We start from the raw sequence: 17,991 nt of genomic DNA, 5'->3' as shown, positions 1-17,991 counted from the left end.
CTGGATAGTTCAAATACTATACTGATGTGCAGGTTTGTTTGTCTTTGTGATCACTTGGTCATCACTAATAAGAAAGGCTGTTCCAAGTGTAAAATAACTCATGCCAAATATTGAAATCTACTCATTTTCTAACCTATTGACATAATGTATAGGATATGTACATCTGCTGAGGAAACAGCTATACAGTTCTATCAGTATAGCATCTAAACCTACATTTTGCTGTTTCCCACACAGTGAAATGTATGTCTGAGGCTGTACCACTTTGCATATTAATTAGTTTTCTAAATGGAGCTATAATATCAATATGACTTCCTCTGGTTCTCAGTTATAGGAAGTGTAGTGCCTTTTTAAATTAGAGTGCTTCTCAATCAGAATGATAGGACAACTAGAGTAAAATTATTTTTATATTTATATCTCCATAAATGTATTTATGTAGCAGTTTAAATTCTGAAGGATGCCGAAGTGTTTTGCATGTCAGTTAAAGTCGGGAAACTAAAAACAAAGGTTACTTTAGACAGCATTAAAAATCCAGCAACAGGAACAATGCAAAGCAATATCATACAACAGTTTAGGATAGCAAGTGGCAAACAGCTTTTCCAATTGAAACTTCAAGAGGAATTTAGGGAGCAGTAATTACTGGACTTTGAAATGTGTCCAGAACTCTGGTGCTTGAATTACTAATCTTGCAAGAAGTGCAGTCTGTTTTCCAGGAGTAGTAGGTGGCTAGGACTTGTGTTGTTTCCCTTAGAAAATCAGGCTTACTCAGAAGAAAGAATATCTCTCACTGACTCTCAAGCTCCATTTTCTTCAGTACTCTTGTTGGCTTGTTTGCAGTACTCCAGGCTTGCAAGTTCTAATACTTTCCCAGAAGAAGACCGCATGGGTGCAAGACATAGACTTGCATGAGAATCCATACATAATCTGACCATATGTTGCAGAGCCACTTGCTAGTGTATGCCCATTTCACCTGTATAATACTCTCCAATCCACCTTCACTGGGATTTCCCGTGTTTCAAACATGAAGAACTTTAAATTGCCAGGTTTTGATTGACTTTTTTATAACCAATTTGCCACAGAAATGTTTCCTAACTATCCTTTTTATCCCCTTTCAACTCCTCCCTCTTCTACTTCCCCACATTGAATAATATTACATTTCCCCAATATCAATGGCCCGAGGTCTCTGACACCAAGGCTATGTCTAGACTGGCATGATTTTCCGCAAATGCTTTTAACGGAAAAGTTTTCCGTTAAAAGCATTTGCGGAAAAGAGCGTCTAGATTGGCACGGACGCTTTTCCGCAAAAGCACTTTTGCACAAAAGCATCCGTGCCATTTTCGCAATCGGGGCTTTTTTGCGCAAAACAAATCTGAGCTGTCTACACTGGCCCTTTTGCGCAAAAGGACTTTTGCCTGAACGGGATCAGCATAGTATTTCCGCAAGAAGCACTGATTTCTTACATGAGATTGTCAGTGTTCTTGCAGAAATTCAAGTGGCCAGTTCAGACAGCTGGCAAGTTTTTCACAAAAGCAGATGCTTTTTCAGAAAAACTTGTCAGTCTAGACACAGCCCAAGTGTTCAGGACCAGTGATTCATGATAAGCGCCAATATTTCCCATCAGGACTAGAAATGTGTGCTTTAGATCTTTTGGAAAGAGAAACAGCCTGTTTTTAACGTGGCTCATATTATGTACTCTTTTTTTCAATAACCCTCTAAAACTGTATTGGTGGTAACTTGCACATCTGTCTGCTTCTGAAGACAGGCATCTTATTTACTCAGCCTCATGCAAGGCTTTTGAAAAGGAATGAATTCTGGAGCCTTTTAAAAATGACCTAAAATAGCAAGTACTTATGCCTGCTTTCTCCAATCATTCCCTGTCTCAAAGTGCTGTGTCTTCCTTTGATAATCTGCTGTTTTTAACAGCACAAAACTCCCATCTCTAGCCTTGATTTAAAAAAAGCCTTGGCAGTCGCATGCCTGTAGTTGCTTTGGGGATAACTATTCTCTGTCCCGTGTCTCAGAACACTGACACTGTGTAGGAAAAGGAAGCAACCTTTCTCTGGCTTTTTTTGTTTGTTTTGAAGTTTGTCTTATTGCTTAGAATTGGCAGTGCACAGATATGAAATGGGCAGTCTCAAAGGCTCATGACAAATTGCAGAGCTGTAAGACTGGATTCAGTTTGGGGCTCACTTGCTCACTTTGTTTTATGAATATTGCCAATACATAAACGGGGTGAGCATGCACATAAAATATAAGTACCTCTCAGCAACATCTATTCTAGTCAGTGCTGTAGTAAAGCAAGGCAAATGTAACGCTTTAACTCCCCAAATGTAAACTTTTTTTTACCAAATATGAAACTTTCCAAGAAGCCAGTCATGGCTGGGTTGATTGCATAGCATGAGCTAAGTCTTTGCTGCTACTTTTCATTTCTCAGTTGTAATTAATGGCAAGTACTGCTGTCCAAAGATCTACTTCAACCACCGATGCTTCTCAGGGCCTTACCTCAACAAAGGGAGAATTGCAGAGCTGCCTCAGTCGGTGGGACCTGGGAACTGCGTTCTTGTCCTTAAAGAGGTGAGAGGGTTACTGCTGTGTGGATGTGTACAGTTCTACATATTACACTCCAGACTGACTCTCTAATTAGAGAGAGGTGATGGACTAATCAATATAATGGGATGATTATTGTTGGTGAGCTGAGAGTTCTGTTTAAAATTAAAATGAAGTATAAGGCACTGAGTGGTAAGACACGTGGTAAAATACCTCTGATCTGCCGGAGATCAATGTTCCCGCTAATATTTTCCATGTGTGTGCAGAATGAATGTGGTTATTACTGCCACAATGGTGTTGCAGATATGCGGATGTGCGTCATCACCTCTGTACTTCTACAGCTTCCCTTCTCCCACCAAGAGCTCACAACATCCTACTGCTAGTACCTTACCTGGGTTGGGGAGGAGGTCTGCCTTTATGTGATGTCTTCAGTATCTGTCCATTCCTACAGCTTCCTTCCACAAGATGAGTCCATGCTTCTCAAACTATACTTATAAATGCAACTCTGAAATTCAGTTGTCGCTGGGGAGGAAAGTCAGCAGCCAGCTAGGCCAACAGCACAGAAAGCGCTGTGCAGTAGTTTGGTAAGAGAAGGGAAGTTTTGGATTAGACAACTCTTTTTCTCTTATGCACCATGCTTGGGATATTTAATGTTAAGACAGGGCTTCATATGTAAAGGTCTCATCTGAATGTGAAATTTCAATATTAGAAATCAAAGTAAATGATTCTTTTAAAATCAGGAACTAAGTTTTAGAAAGCACTCAAATTCCCCGTACTACCATCCTCTTGTATTAATACAGACTGCACCTCTAAACCGGAACACTCTGGTCCAGCAACATCTGTGATCCAGCAGGAACACGGATGTTCTAGGATCAGAGAGTCCTGGGGCATTGTGGGAGGAGCACAGCGTGATGCAGAGAGGGACTTGGGGAGTCTGGCGCAATGCAGCGGGGGCAGGAGACTGAGAGCCCAGTGCGCATGGCTCAGCTGGGTTGTGGGAGGGGAGCCGGAAAGGCCAGCACATGGCCCAGCTGGGCTGCTGGAAAGCCCGATGGGGCAGTAGGACGGGGGTGGGGTGAGAAATGACTTCTCCTACTCTGGCAACATCTCTCATCTGGGACCAGTCAGGTCCCGAGGGTGCCAGACCAGGGATATCCAGCCTCTAGTACAAAGTGCTGATATTGCTGATAGTAGGATAGTTCATCTCTAGTAAAATCCCTAAAACATCCAGTTAGTTCATAGTATTATAGCACTTCTTCCTTTTTTTTTTCTTTTAGTTAGTCTAAAAAAGCATTTCAGGCAGCCCCAAAAGCTTCGAATCTATTGTGTTATGTTGGAAAATGTCCTATGGAAAAATTTAGAATGGTACAGAATATTCCCATCTGAATAAGAAAACTCTATTTAAATTGTTTTTTGCATTTAGTTGCAGATACTTAATTGGGCTTGTGTCTGTGTAAGTCTGCCAGATTCGTGACTTTTCACTCTCACAGAACATTGTGAGTGAAAATGGATACGTTTTCCAATTGAAACTGTCTCTTTTCAAGCATATATTACACAGCAAATCATGTGAAAAATGTCCCTTGTGTCAGAGACCGTTTTGACGAATTTTCTATCAACAATCAGTCCGGGGTGCAATATCTCCTGCAGTGAAATGGTGAATACTTTCTTTGGGAAGTTCCTCTAAACTATTTTCCCCAGTTCAGACCAACTCTCCCAGAATGAATAGGATGTGGGTGTTAACTATATCCTCTGCTTTGTTCCATCAAACAAACATCAGGAAGCAAAAATCACAGGGAACACTTTCTGGCAACCAACCTTCATGTTGGCACAGCCACATCTGTTTGATTTTAATGAAAAATTCAAACCATGCCATGCACAAAAATCTCTGGGGTGGTCAAATGGCCTGAACCCCATCTACAGCTTCTATGATAGTTAGCATTTGGAAGGCTGCACTGCTGCAGAAAGGTGCCTTTTTTAATGAAAAGCCACTGTATGGGTATGTCTACTCTACAAAGTTAATTCGAACTAACGGACGTTAGTTTGAATTAACTTTGATAGGCGCTACACTAGCGCTCCGCTAGTTCGAACTTAATTCGAACTAGGGGAGCACTTACTTTGAACTAGGTAAACCTCATTCTACGAGGAATAAGCCTAGTTCGAACTTACTAGTTCGAATAAAGGGGTGTGTAGCCCCTTAATTCGAACTAGTGGGAGGCTAGCCCTCCCCAGATTTCCCTGGTGGCCACTCTGGCCAACACCAGGGAAACTCGTATGCCCCCCTCCCGGCCCCGGACCGCTTAAAGGGGCACGGGCTGGCTACGATGCCCGTGCCAGGTGCAAGCCTGCCAGCACCCAGCTAGCAGACCCTGCACCTGGCACGGCTCGAGCCAGCCACCCGATGCCCCCCAGCCCTCCCACTCTTCCAGGGACCAGGCTGGTGGCTCCCAGGAGCTTGCCCGGGCCCGCAAGAGGTGGGCACCCGCCTGGTCTAGTGCGGAGATCGTGGACCTCGTCCACGACCTCCGCACTAGGCACAGGAAAGTGGCCGTCTAGGGCAGGAGAGCTGCCAGCCTTGCCACCCGGGAGCAGGTGTGCATGAAAATCAAGGTGGTCCACTGAGACCCCCGATCCTGAGCCCTGAGCTTACAATGGCCGTCCTGGGTCAGATCTAAGGTCCATCTAGCCCAGTAGCCTGTCTGCCGACAGCGGCCAACCCTAGGGACCATGGAGGGGATAGACCAAAGACAGTGACCAAGCCATTTGTCTCGTGCCATCCCTCTCCAGCCTTCCACAAACTTTGGGCAGAGACACCACTCCTACCCCCTGGCTAATACCACTCCATGGACCCAACCTCCATCACTTTATCTCACTTCTCTTTAAACTCTGTTATAGTTCTAGCCTTCACAGCCTCCTGCAGCAAGGAATTCCACAGGTTGACTCTTTGCTTTGTGAAGAACAACTTTCTGTTACTAGTTTGAAGCCTGCTACCCATTCCTTTCCTTTGGTGTCCTCTAGTCCTTCTGTTATGGGAACTAATGAAGAACTTCTCTTGATGCACCCTCTCCACCCCACTCATGCTTTATAGACCTCTATCATATCCCCCCTCAGTCTCCTCTTTTCTAAACTGAAAAGTCCCAGTCTCTTTAGCCTCTCTTCATATGGTACCTGTTCCAAACCTCTGATCATTTTAGTTGCCTTCCCCTCTCCCACCCTCTCTCTTCCCCTCTCCCACCTCCTTTTCCAAGTCTCCCCGTGTTTTGTTCAATAAAGAGAGATTCTATTTTTGACCACACGTTTTCTTTATTTTGTACATCAGGAAGGGGGGCTAGGGAAGGGTAAGTGGAAGGAGGTGAGGGAGGAATGGAGTATGAGCCCCCGATGGGGAGGACTGGGCTGGCTCTGCGGGCTTCTGGGGGTAGAAGCTCTCCTGCAGCCCCCCAATTGCCCCCTCTCCCCAGATGGCAGCCTGCGGCAAGTACAGCCGGTCTGATGGCCGAGTGCTGTGATGTGCCCAGTGTGGGCACTCAGGGCACTCCAAGCCAGGACTGCTTTGCAAGCGGGGCACCCCTGAGAACTGTCTGTCCGGAGTGGGGGTCGGGTCCCTTTAAGCACAGCCCTCGGCTAGCCTGAGGCAGCAGCTCCACGCTCTAAGTCCTCATCTGATGCCCTGCCGGCACTGCTTCCGGCCATCCTTAAGCCCGGTTCAGGGTCCACTTAATGTGGTCATGCTAGTTCGAATTAGCAAAACGCTAATTCGAACTAGTTTTTAGTTCTAGATACGTTAGTTCAAATTAGCTTAGTTCGAATTAACTAATTCGAACTAAGTTCGTTCGAATTAGCGCTGGAGTGTAGACATACCCTATGTGTGTCTGTATGTACCCTTTTTGTACTCCACTTCATGCAAAGAGTAGGCCACAGCTGAAGGCAGTAGCTGAGTTTTTGAAGTTAGATAAATTAATGCCGTCAATAAACTTGCAGCTAAGCAGGTGAAGATAATCAGTTGTGTGCTTTGGGTGTAGAATGACTGCCCTGGGGCTTGAGAAGTAATTCCCTGGAACTTCCCTTGTACACTTGGCCAGGCAGCGTTATGGGAGCAATGGAGTCACTGTCCTCGGCAGCATATGGCAGGAGCAACTGCCCAAGGCAGGATACTGGGTTTGATGAACCAGTGATGTTATCTGTCATGGCAAATCTGTATTCCTGTGAGAGAGCACCGGGTTATAGAACCTGCCTCGGGGAACATGCCTTCGTTGCATGTTAAATGTCATTAGTGTTTTGATTTGGTTTGAGATTTTTTTTGTATGTAATAGCTTTTGTGCTTATTGACTAGAGATATTATGTTCTCTGGTGGTGAGACTCTGAGGTCTATAGATATGGTACAGCTGCAGAAGATCCTTTGTGGAGGTGTTTTTGCACCCTTTCCAGGTGTGATGTCACTTGTTTTGTCGCTTTGTTCCTTAAAATGCTGACATAGAATCCAATGTTACGTTGATTCGGAGGTTTCATTTTGTACAAGGTGAACTGACTTGTTTACTTTGCTTCGCTATGGATTTTGGTCCTTTCGAGCAAGACTCAGGGTGCTCCACAGCAAGCTGGCCTTAATCTAGTCCCCAAGACTTCTGGGCTCTGCAGGACCCCCCGTGTGGCAAACTTGAAATTCTCTGTCTGCTTTGTTTCAATTAAAAAGGCCTGACTTGGAGAAGGGCTGATGAATACTTGCGATAAGTCTCGGCTTGACAAAGCCCTGGCTGGGTTGATTTAGTTGGGATTGGTCCTGCCTTGGGCAGGCAGCTGGACTTGATGGCCTTCTGAGGTCTCTTCCAGCCCTAGGATTCTATAATTCGAAATCCTGCCAAAGTCAGTAACAGCGACAGGTGATCACTGTCCTTGAAAATCCAGCCAGCAATTTGTTTAATTATGAAAATCAATGGTACAATCAGTGCAGTTGCCCTTGTGTTTCTATTGATATAGATTGAACCTCTGTGGTCCAGGACTCTCTGGTCCAGCATCATCTGTGGTCTGGAAGGACCACCAGTGTTGTGGAACTAGACAGCCTCAGCAGCAGAGGTTGCCAGTGGCTCAGAGCAGAGCTCGCTGGCGGGGCCCATGGGGCACGAGAGCCTGCAGCTGTCAGGGCAGGAAAGCTGGCAGAGGGGCCAGACCTCATGGGGCAGCGGAGCCTGCAGCCAGCAGGGCCTCCAGGAGTTGTGCAAGGGCAGCGGGGCAGAAGTTCTGGCAGGGCTGCAGCAGCTCACAGGACCAGGAGGCTGGGAAGCGGAGCCCAGTGAAGACGCTGGCACCCCAGCATCCATTTGCTGAAAACTATTTACTGAAATAGTTTTGGATGTTTTCTACATTTTTAAACATACTGATTTAATTTACAACAATGCTCACTTTATATTTTGGTTACAAATACTTGCACTGTATGTTTCAGTTCACCTAATACAAGTACTGTAGTGCAGTCTCTTTATCATGAAGATTGAACATACAAATGTAGAAAACTTTAGAGCCTACAATTCTTCTCAGTCATGCTTCTTCTTCAGCCAGTTGCTTAGACAAAGATTGGCTGGAGGGTAGGGATTGGGTCCAGAGTGACTTAGACAAATTGGAGGATTGAGCCAAAGGAAATCTGATGAGATTCACCAAGGACTGAAGAATCCCAAGCACTGTTACAGGCTGGGGATGGACTGGCTAAGCAACAGATTGGCAGAAAAGGACCTGGGGATTCCAGTGGATGAGAAGCTGGATATGAGTCAACAGTGTGTCCTTGTAGCCAAGAAGGCTAAGGGCATATTAGGGTGTAGTAGGAGGAGCCTTGCCAGCAGATGTAGAGAAGTGATTATTCCTCTTTTTTTGGCACCAGTGAGGCCACATCTGGATTATTGCATCCAGTTTTGGCCCCCCCACTATAGAAAGGATGTGGATGCATTGGAGAGGGTCCAGCAGAGGGCTATCAAAATGATTAAGGGGCTGGAGCACATGACCTACGAGGAGAGGCTGAGGGATTTGGGCTTATTTAGTCTGCAGAAGAGAAGAGTGAGGGGGGATTTGACAGCAGCCTTCAACTTCCTGAAGGGAGGTTCCAAAGAGGATGGAGAGAGGCTGTTCTCAGTAGTGACAGATGGTCTCAAGTAACAGTGGGGGTGGTCTAGGTTGGACATTAGGAAAAACTATTTCCATAGGAGGGTGGGGAAGCACTGGGATGGGTTCCCTAGGGAGTTGGTGGAATCTCATCTCTAGAGGTTTTTTAGTCCTGGCTTGACAAAGCCCTGGCTGGGATGATTTACTTGGGATTGGTCCTGCTTTGGGCGGGGGACTAGACTCGATGACCACTTGAGGTCTCTTTCAGCCTTAGATTCTAGGATTCTATCAACAAGTTTATTTACATTTGCAGGAGATCGTGCTGCCCTCTTCTATTTATAATATCACCTGAAAGTGAGAGCAAGCACTCCCATGGCACTGTTGTAGCCAACATCACATGATGGTTACATGCCAGATGTGCTCAAGATGTCTATGTCCCTTCATGCTTGAAACACCATGCATGAGGACATAAATCTATGGTTATAATGGGCTCTGCTTGGTGACTATCCAAAGCAGAGCAGACTGATGTATGTTCATTTTCATCATCATGAGTCAGATGTCACCAACAGAAAGTGGGTTTTCTTTTTTGGTGGTTTGGGTTCTGTAGTGTCCACATCAGAGTGTTGCTCTTTTCAGACTTCTGAAAGCATGCCCACACCTCCTACCTCTCCGATTTTGGACAACACTTCAGATTCTTAAATCTTGGAATGAGTGTGGTAGCTATTTTGACAAATCTCGCATTGATATCTTCTTTGCATTTTGTCAAATCTGCTGTGAAAGTGTTCTCCAAATGAACAACATGCGCTGGGTCATCATCCAAGACTGCTATAACATGAAATATAGAGCCAAATGCAGGTAAAATGGAGCAGGAGACATATATTTCTCCCCCCAAAGATTTCAGTCACAAATTCTAAGTAATGCATTATTTTTTTAACAAGCATCATCATCAGCATGGAAGCATTTCCTATGGAATGGTGGCTGAAGTTTGGAGAACCGTATGCATGTTTAGCATATCCTGCGTGTGAATACCTTGCAGTGCTGGCTATAGAAGTGCCATGTAAATGTCTGTTCTCAATTTCAGGTGACAATGTACATAAGAAGCAGGCAGCATTACCTCCTGTAAATGTAAACTATCTAGTTTGTTTTAGCAATTGGCTGAAGAAGTAGGACTAAGTGGACTTGTTAGCGCTAAAGTTTTTCACTGTTTTGCTTTTGAGTGCAAACATGTAACAAAAAGAGAAGTTCTGGAATGAAGCTACATGCACAAGCAGCAAAATGTCATTGCATTACCAAGGACTGCCTGAGCTTCATAATGTCTACCCTTAAATTAAACTGAGTTATTAGAAATAAAGCCAGTGAAGTTCCAACAATTTCTGGGAGCTGCTGAAATCAGTAATCCTTTGGTAGTCAAATTCTGAATGCTGTTTTACTATCTGGTATGATTTATCATGCAAGTAGTTTCTTTTTTTTCCAAAATCCCACTATGAATGAGCTTTTTGATTCTCAGATAGTAATGGTTTGGTGCTGATTAATTCAGATAGATGGAATTAATTTGCCAACCCGCCCACCTAGCACATTAAAAGAGATTTATTGTATAAATAACCTAATGGGTTTTTCCTCCTCATTTCATTTCCATTTGTAGGTTCTCACTTTATTGATCAATGCAGCCTACAAACCTAGCCGCGTCCTTCGAGAACTACAGCTGGATGAGGATACTGCGTGGCATGGGCATGGAGAGACCCTGAAAGCAAAGTAAATTTCTGCCCCATAATCCAGTTCAGCCGATGCCAGCAGTAATATCTTCTGCACGCCTACGGTTTTGTCTAACTTTGCCTTTTAGGAAAATTACGTGTGATTTGTTCAAGGCAAATAAGGACATTGCAAAACATAACCCTCCAGCTCATGCAAAATGTTTCAGCACTCTCCAACAGAGTGCAGCTGGTGTGTGTACTACATGTGCTCTGAAACTACTTTGGTTTCAGTGTAGTATTACTGGAATAACTAATACAACATGGCATATGCACTGGCAGATCAGCAGCAAAAGGGTAACAGATTTGTAATTTGAAGATCGTTTTCTGGCTTTGCTTTGAAAGAGTCATGGAATAATCTCTGGCTGACAGCACCTTCAGCCAAATTCCATTAGCCTGCTTTCCCTGTGTCTGACTCCAGCTCCCTTTTGCATACTTGATGTGAATATGCTGTTCAATGCTTCTGATGGGCCTTACTGGTCCATAATTTAACTATCACTGAGAAACCAATGTGTGGATAGGACTAGAACCCCAGTGAAATAATATTGTGATCATGCCAACATCATAGAATCATTAAACCCAGCAATTCTGAGCCATCTGGTTAACTACCCAAAAGAGAAGAAGACTTTCACCCAACCAGGCGATCAGGATTCTCTGTCCAGCTGTGCTGGAGACTTACTGCATGACCTGAAACAAATCTCAAACTCTCTCACTGCCCCCATTCTCCATTTATAAAGTAGACATGCTTGCCTATCATGTAGGAGTTCTAGGTACAGGAAACCCTCCCCATCTGCAGCAGATGTGTTCCTGGCACCACTGCGAATGGCAAAATCCATGAATGTTAGGGGGCTCTAACTCCCAGCCCCCACAGTGAGTTCCCTGCAGCTCCCAAACTCAAAACATATTGGAGGCATACTAGCAGGGCAGTGTGCAGAAACTTGGTACCGCAATTGCTCATCTATACTATCTTGTTAATATTTATTCACATGTTTGTCTGTTATTTTATGTTCCTAAAGGGAGGACTTCGGTCTTTGTGATTGTTGAGCCAAAGTCTTTCACAAGCTCACTTTAAACTTTTTTTGACTATGTAATGTCTGGTAGTATTGATGTGATATAACACCAGTAAATAATTGTATTAGGACCAGCCAACTCATGATTTTCTCACAATGGCAGGTACAAAGGGAAGAGTTACCGTGCCACTGTGGAGGTTGTGAGAACAGCTGATCGTGTGGCAGATTTCTGTAGAACAACCTGCATCAAACTGGAATGCTGTCCAAATCTCTTTGGCCCACAGATGGTGCTAGATAAGTGTTCAGAAAACTGCTCTGTCCTGACAAAGACAAAATACAGTGAGTAGACACCATGTTTTATTGACAGTGTAATGATCTTCATTTAGACAGTGCCTCTAATCCAGAAGGATCTCAAAGTATGTTACAAATTATACATCTCACTGAATTCCTGACAATGAGCAGCCTACGTGCTAATGATGTAGACCTATGGACCCATATCTTGGGTGAAAACAAGGATAATCTAACAGTGATCTGCAATGCTATTCAAGCAGTTATTAAGTTCCGGTTATATGTTATGCCTCATGTTCAGTGTTCCCTCTAAGATTTTCCATCCATGAGCAGAGTGAGTTTTGTCTTGTGCACCAATATTGAGGTCATGTGTGCTTGTTTGGATGTGTGCCACCATGGCACCCAAGTTAACAACAAATATCTTAACATTTAAAAAAATATATATATGGAAGAAAGAATACTAAAACAAAGGATAATTAACAAGGTGCAGGACTTTAAAATGTTAACTATGAAGTCAGATACAAAGAAAATACTGTAGATTTTGCGGTAGCCAACTTCCTCTGTTGATAGCCCTTGTGGGCAGAGGTGGGGGTGGGAATGTCCCAGGCTAGACAAGGGCCTGCCACAGACCTCACAGAGCCGTGCATGGGATTGTTTCTGTTCCTGGCTGCGAGCTGGGAACTCCCTCTCCACCACAGTCTGCTCCACTCAGCCCACCACAGCCTGTGCCTTTCATTTTCCCTTCCCCTTGCAGCTGAGCCTTGGCCAAGGCTGGCAAGGGAGGGGGATTTGCTGGAATTCACAGCAAAAATCCCAGTCTTCAGCCTCCCCGCCCCCGCTGGAAAGCTCTCTTGCACCAGGTGGGGGGATGGATGCTGCCAAGACCCCTGCCCCAGCAGGTCTCATTGCTTGAGCATAGGCCCCATCCACTCCCTGCTCCTCAGGCCTGGGTCCCAGTTGTGGTCAGGCCCCAGCCCACCACACACGGTTCCTCCGACCGCTGGAGAAGCTGCCTGCTGCCACCAGGTGCAGCTGCGCGGTTCTGCTTAGGAGGTGGGTGGGGTGGAAACTTTATTTGTACACCTGCGCAAGCGCGCAGCTTCGAGAGAGCCCTGCTGATGTTGTATGAATTCCTGCTGATGATGTCTGGGACAAAAACATCCTACAGAGGAAGATTCCAGGCTGTATGCCATTAAAAGTTACAGTTTTTATCATGCTTGCCAGTCTGCCTTACAACTGGCTGCTTCCATTAGGTCTTTTACTAATTTGAATTCCCAGCTACTGTTCATCTCAATAAACCTCTACAGGCCTTGCAAGAATCCTGCAGAATCCCAGCAGCTACTACGACCACTCCAGAGCACAGATGACATTACTTGCACCAATAACTGTTCATTTGAGACCTTTCTCGGAACTAAAAAATTAGTCTCCCTTTGTTGGGCGAATATAACTTTAGAAATAAACAGGTACTGGATGTATTATGTTGAAGGAAAGAATGGACCCATTATTGTTGTTGATCTCCAGCTGGGATTTCTGTTGGAAAGCTTTCTGTTAATGGTTTCTCATTCCTTGGATTCCTGGGGACTGCTCAGTGATAATGAATAGTGTGGAAATTCCATTGCAATGCAGTGCATGTGAAACAAACACCCTTTGCTTTTCTCCATGTAGCACATTATTATGGGAAGAGGAAAAACAAAAGGATTGGCCGACCACCGGGTGGCCATAGTAATCTGGAAGCGAGCATGAAGAAACCAAGCAAGAGGAGGAAGAGACGAAAACACTTCTTTGTCCATAAGAAAAAACGTTCTTCCACCTCAGTGGACAACTCTCCAGTTGGATCTACCCAGGTATGCGGCTGTAGGAGACTTACACAGTCCAGGGCATGTTCCTAGACAGCCTGGGTGTTGGAATAAAACTCTCCGCATAACCAGCTACTAGTTCCTTTAGACCATGTGCAGCCAAACAGTGACTGTAGATCAGAGGTGGGGAACCTAAGGCTCAGGGGCCAGGGGTGGCTCGTGGCTTGCCTGGATCTAGTCTCTGAGGCTCAGGGCTCCTCCCCCAGCATTGGGGAGCCCATGCTCATGCTCTAGCCCCACCTCCCTGCTGTTCCCTGCACAGCTGGGGCACACAATCCTGCTAGCCACACTAGGCTCTTCTGGGCAAGGGGAATGTCGGGAGTGTGTTTCCCTTCTCAGTTGGGGACCATGTCAATGAGGGGTTTTTTGTTTTGTGTTTTGCTTCTCACTCATGTGGCCCTTGACTTTGGGGGAGAGGGGGCGAGTGTCAGCAGCCTCTGGCCCCAAAAAGTTCCCGACCCCTGCTGTAGATCATAGAGACAAGATGGGTGAGAGAGTATCTTTCAGAATCTTGTCATGCTAGCAGAAGTAGTCAATAAAAGATATTACTTCACAGATCTTGTGTGTCTGTCAAATCCTGGGACCGACGCTGTAACAGCAGCACTTGATGCAGTGATGAGTGTAAACATCCGAGACCATCACCGCATTTCTGTGTACTGGACGTTCCATTCTAAATTTGTTCTTTCGCTTCTCTTTTCAGGGCAGCGGGGGAGAGGAAGAGGATGATCAGGATGACGTAGATGAAGAGTCTATGAGTGAGGATAGCGCCTCAGAGCAGCAAGATGAACTGCTTGAAGAGTCAGAAGTGTCAGAGAAGAAATCGCGGTCCTCCTCTCCCACACAGAGTGAGCTGTCCCACTGCTTGGCTCAGGATCAAGATAAGCAAAAGAGGAAGCTCCGGACCTTTTCCTTCTCTGATGATGAAAATAAACCCCCTTCACCAAAGGTACCTCTTAAATTACAAATTATCTTTTCACATTCTCGGTGGCTTGGGGGTTTCTCCAAGGTGGGAGGAAGATATCATTCATTAGAACTTCCCTCCGCTTGGCAGTATGCTGTGAATTTCACTCATCATTCTGATTTAAAAAATGCTTTTAATTTCCACACCTGGAGCGCTCTGTGTCCACTCTTCCCAGTGCTCAATACACAGGTGACATTCCTTGAATTGCAAGAAGGATTGGCAGAGTAAATGCCAGAGCTCTACAGGGTGTTAAGGTAGCTGCTGTGATAAGCTTGTTAGCTAATCAGCCAAGGCCAATTTGTCTTTGAAAATTATTATCAACATTATGTAAGTTTGGGTATTTCTTAGTAGTAAAAACCACCGTGTGATTAAGTGACACTGCCGCGGTACCAAATGCAAAAAACTGTTCCTTCAGATCTTGAGTCTGCACTTGAACTTAGAATCATTAAAACTTAAAATTACCACTAATGTACTTTGTATTGGGACCCATACAAATCCTCAGAACCAAGAAAATAAGAAGATCCAATGTGCCGTTGTCATGTTGCTTAAAATGTGATCAGTAACTCTCCATGAAATGTTCACTTCCAGGCAACCTTAATGCTCCTATTACGGAGCATCTTGTAACAGTATTCATTTGGAAAGTTACTTTGCTCCGATATTGCCAAAGTTATAGCTAAGGGCTTCCTTTATGTGATGCTAGTTTAGACTTCTAGTGTGATACAGTGATACTTGAGGGCAGTTTTCCCATCCTGGTGCAAATGTGTTCCCCTGGTGGTGCAAAAATAACATGTTTTAGGCCCTGAGAATCCAGGAGCAGAGAGAAATCCAACCCTGAGACTGTGCACCATCATGCCTGGTGTCAGGCAGGGACCATGAGGGGACTAGAACTTCCAATGCTCAAAGCAGCATACAAATTCTAACTACTCTTCATGACATGCTGAGTTCTGGAGACTTTTCCAAGGGCTGTGCAGCAAGCCATTGGCAGAGCTGGGATTTTAGATCTCAGCACTTCCTACCTTCTGATTCCCAGCATTCTGCTAGAGTACGCTGCCTCTCAAATTCAGAGTTGCTTTAGGAACATTCTGTGTGAACATGGTGATATTTTTGGACATAGCAAATATAACGTTCTTTGTGGGGTGGGTTAGGAAATAAAGATTGAAGTTGCCGAAAAGCTGCAGCTCGACAGTAACCCTCTGGAATGGAGCGTGGCCGATGTTGTGCGGTTCCTCCGATCTACAGACTGTGCCCCATTAGCCAGAATTTTCCTGGATCAGGTATGCAATTCTTCTTAAAAAATATGAACCCGCTGTCTGAATTCTGAGCATCTGCTGGTTGACTGACCACATTAAACCAGTTTTCATTACAAAAGGGTAAAATCTGGTTACTGCAGTTTTTATGTTTTTGGTATGGCAAAAAACATTGCACTTTGTGTTTCTTACAGTTGGTTGGAGAATAGAGGCATTCGTTTGTGTTCCACTTCTTACTGAACATTTTGCTAATGAACTGCATTTGATTTCCAAAATTGACTTGGGAGAAAATACATATGCTGCAGCTAAAACAGCTAACCATGAATTCAGCAGCCTATTTGAAGAGACTATAGAGCTGGTTTTGACCCGAATAGCACTCCCAATATTGCATCATTTATTAAAACTAACACTTGCAGAGTACTTTATAAACCTTAAAGTTTGGGAATACAAATGTTATTGGGCATCACACGGTGCTTTTCTGATGCGCTAATCAAAGCGGCATCAGGGAAAGAAACTTGCATGCATGGTTAAAAGGATACCTTTAATACAGGCAGTCCCCGAGTTACGTGGATCCGACTTATGTCGGATCTGCAGTTACGAATGGGGTTTTCTCGCCCCGCAAGACGGGAGCGGCGGGACGCCCAGATGCACCGTGGTCCCACCACCCGCGTCCTCCGGGGCGAGAAAAGCAGACCAGGGAGACGCGGAGCAAAGCCGTGGAGGATGCGGGCGGGACCGCGGTGCATCTCAGTGGTCCCGCCACCTGCGTCTCCCTGGTCTGTTGGAGGGGGGGGAGGGGGCGCACCTAGTGCGCCCCCTCCCCCCAGCAGACCAGGCTTTTCTCGCCGACGACGCCTGGGGTACAGCAGCTGGGGCACTGCCGGGTTGGTCCCGCAGCACCGCTCCTTGGCGCTACTGGACCAACCCGGCAGCACCCCAGCTGCTCTGCCCCAGGCGTCCCCAAATCAGCCGCTGCTGAAACTGACCAGCGGCTGACTACAGGAAGCCGGAGGCAGAGTTGCTCTGCCCCGGGCTTCCTGGAATTAGCCGCTGATCAGTTTCAGCAGCGGCTGACTTGGGGACACCTGGGGTAGAGCAGCTGGGGTGCTGCTGGGTTGGTCCCCGCAGCACTGAGGTGTGGCGCTGTGGGGACCTACCCGGCAGCGCCCCAGCTGCTTTGTCCCAGGCGTCCAAATTCAGCCGCTGTTGAAACTGATCAGCGGCTGATTCCAGGAAGCCCAGGGCAGAGCAACTCTGCCTCTGGCTTCCTGTAGTCAGCCACTGGTCAGTTTCAGCAGCGGCTGAATCTGAACGCCAGTTCCGACTTACATACAGATTCAATTTAAGAACAAACCTACAGTCCCTATCTTGTACGTAACCTGGGGACTGCCTGTATATTATTTTATATTACATCTATTTTTCAAAGATAGATTATGCTAGTCTTGCATATTAAGTGCCCAGTACTACAAATTGTTGGGCTGCTCCTGGATGGTGAAGACAAATGTTGTGAAAGGCATAATATGAAGGCTGTAGAATTGCATAGGTGGTGTTGAGCGTATAATTTGGCCTGAACAGCCAGTGTAACAGTAGAGGGAAGCTTGAGAACACAACTCGGATTGCTTCTCTGAACACAGATTGAGTTTGCAGGGCTAGAAATTAGTTGTGGGAGGAGAGGGCAGGAGCCATAGCGAAATACATTTGCTTTGGAACCATTGAGATAATGAGGACGAAACTGTGATAGCTTGGTGAGTCAATTTAGAATAGATCTGCTCTTCAAGATGAGACAGGAAGGAAGAAGGGAAATAGGTGATGAGAGGGAGGGAAGAAAGACAATCCAGGGAACTACAGATCAGTCAGCCTTACCTCAGTCTCTGGAAAAATCATGGAGGGGATCCTCAAAAAATCCATTTTGAAGCACATAGAAGAGGGAAAAGTGATCAGGAATAGTCAACATGGATTCACCAAGGGCAAGTCTTGCCTGACAAATCTGATTAGCTTCTATGATGAGGTAACTGGCTCTGTGGACATGGGGAAGTCAGTGGATGTGACATACCTTGACTTTAGCAAAGCTTTTAATACGGTCTCCCACAGTGTTCTAGTCAGCAAGTTAAGGCAGTATGGATTGGATAAATGGACTGTAAGGTGGATAGAAAGCTGGCTAGACCGTCAGGCCCAATGGGTAGTGATCAATGGCTCAGTGTCTTGTTGGCAGTCGGTTTCAAGTGGAGTGCCCCGAGTATCGGTTCTAGGGCCAGT

General features: G+C 45.5%; 1 protein-coding gene across 3 annotated transcripts in view; it reads left to right on the top strand.

Annotated features, from left to right (window-relative positions):
* The window catches only part of SFMBT1 (Scm like with four mbt domains 1), a 117,308-nt gene that overhangs the window by 90,749 nt on the left and 8,568 nt on the right, over positions 1 to 17,991 (top strand). For all 3 annotated transcript variants that reach the window (XM_075939372.2, XM_075939366.2, XM_006127577.5), the window contains exons 15-20: positions 2,432 to 2,571; positions 10,268 to 10,377; positions 11,547 to 11,722; positions 13,337 to 13,515; positions 14,228 to 14,473; positions 15,634 to 15,762. In XM_075939372.2, the coding sequence (XP_075795487.2) occupies positions 2,432 to 2,571; positions 10,268 to 10,377; positions 11,547 to 11,722; positions 13,337 to 13,515; positions 14,228 to 14,473; positions 15,634 to 15,762 (980 nt within the window). The remainder of the gene's footprint in view (positions 1 to 2,431; positions 2,572 to 10,267; positions 10,378 to 11,546; positions 11,723 to 13,336; positions 13,516 to 14,227; positions 14,474 to 15,633; positions 15,763 to 17,991) is intronic.

Source organism: Pelodiscus sinensis, chromosome 11 (genome assembly GCF_052426305.1).
Source record: "Pelodiscus sinensis isolate ZL-2025 chromosome 11, ASM5242630v1, whole genome shotgun sequence".
NCBI classification, from domain to species: Eukaryota; Metazoa; Chordata; order Testudines; family Trionychidae; genus Pelodiscus; species Pelodiscus sinensis.
The sequence above is the reverse complement of the archived record's forward strand: the minus strand, read 5'-3'. Positions and strand labels throughout refer to the sequence as shown.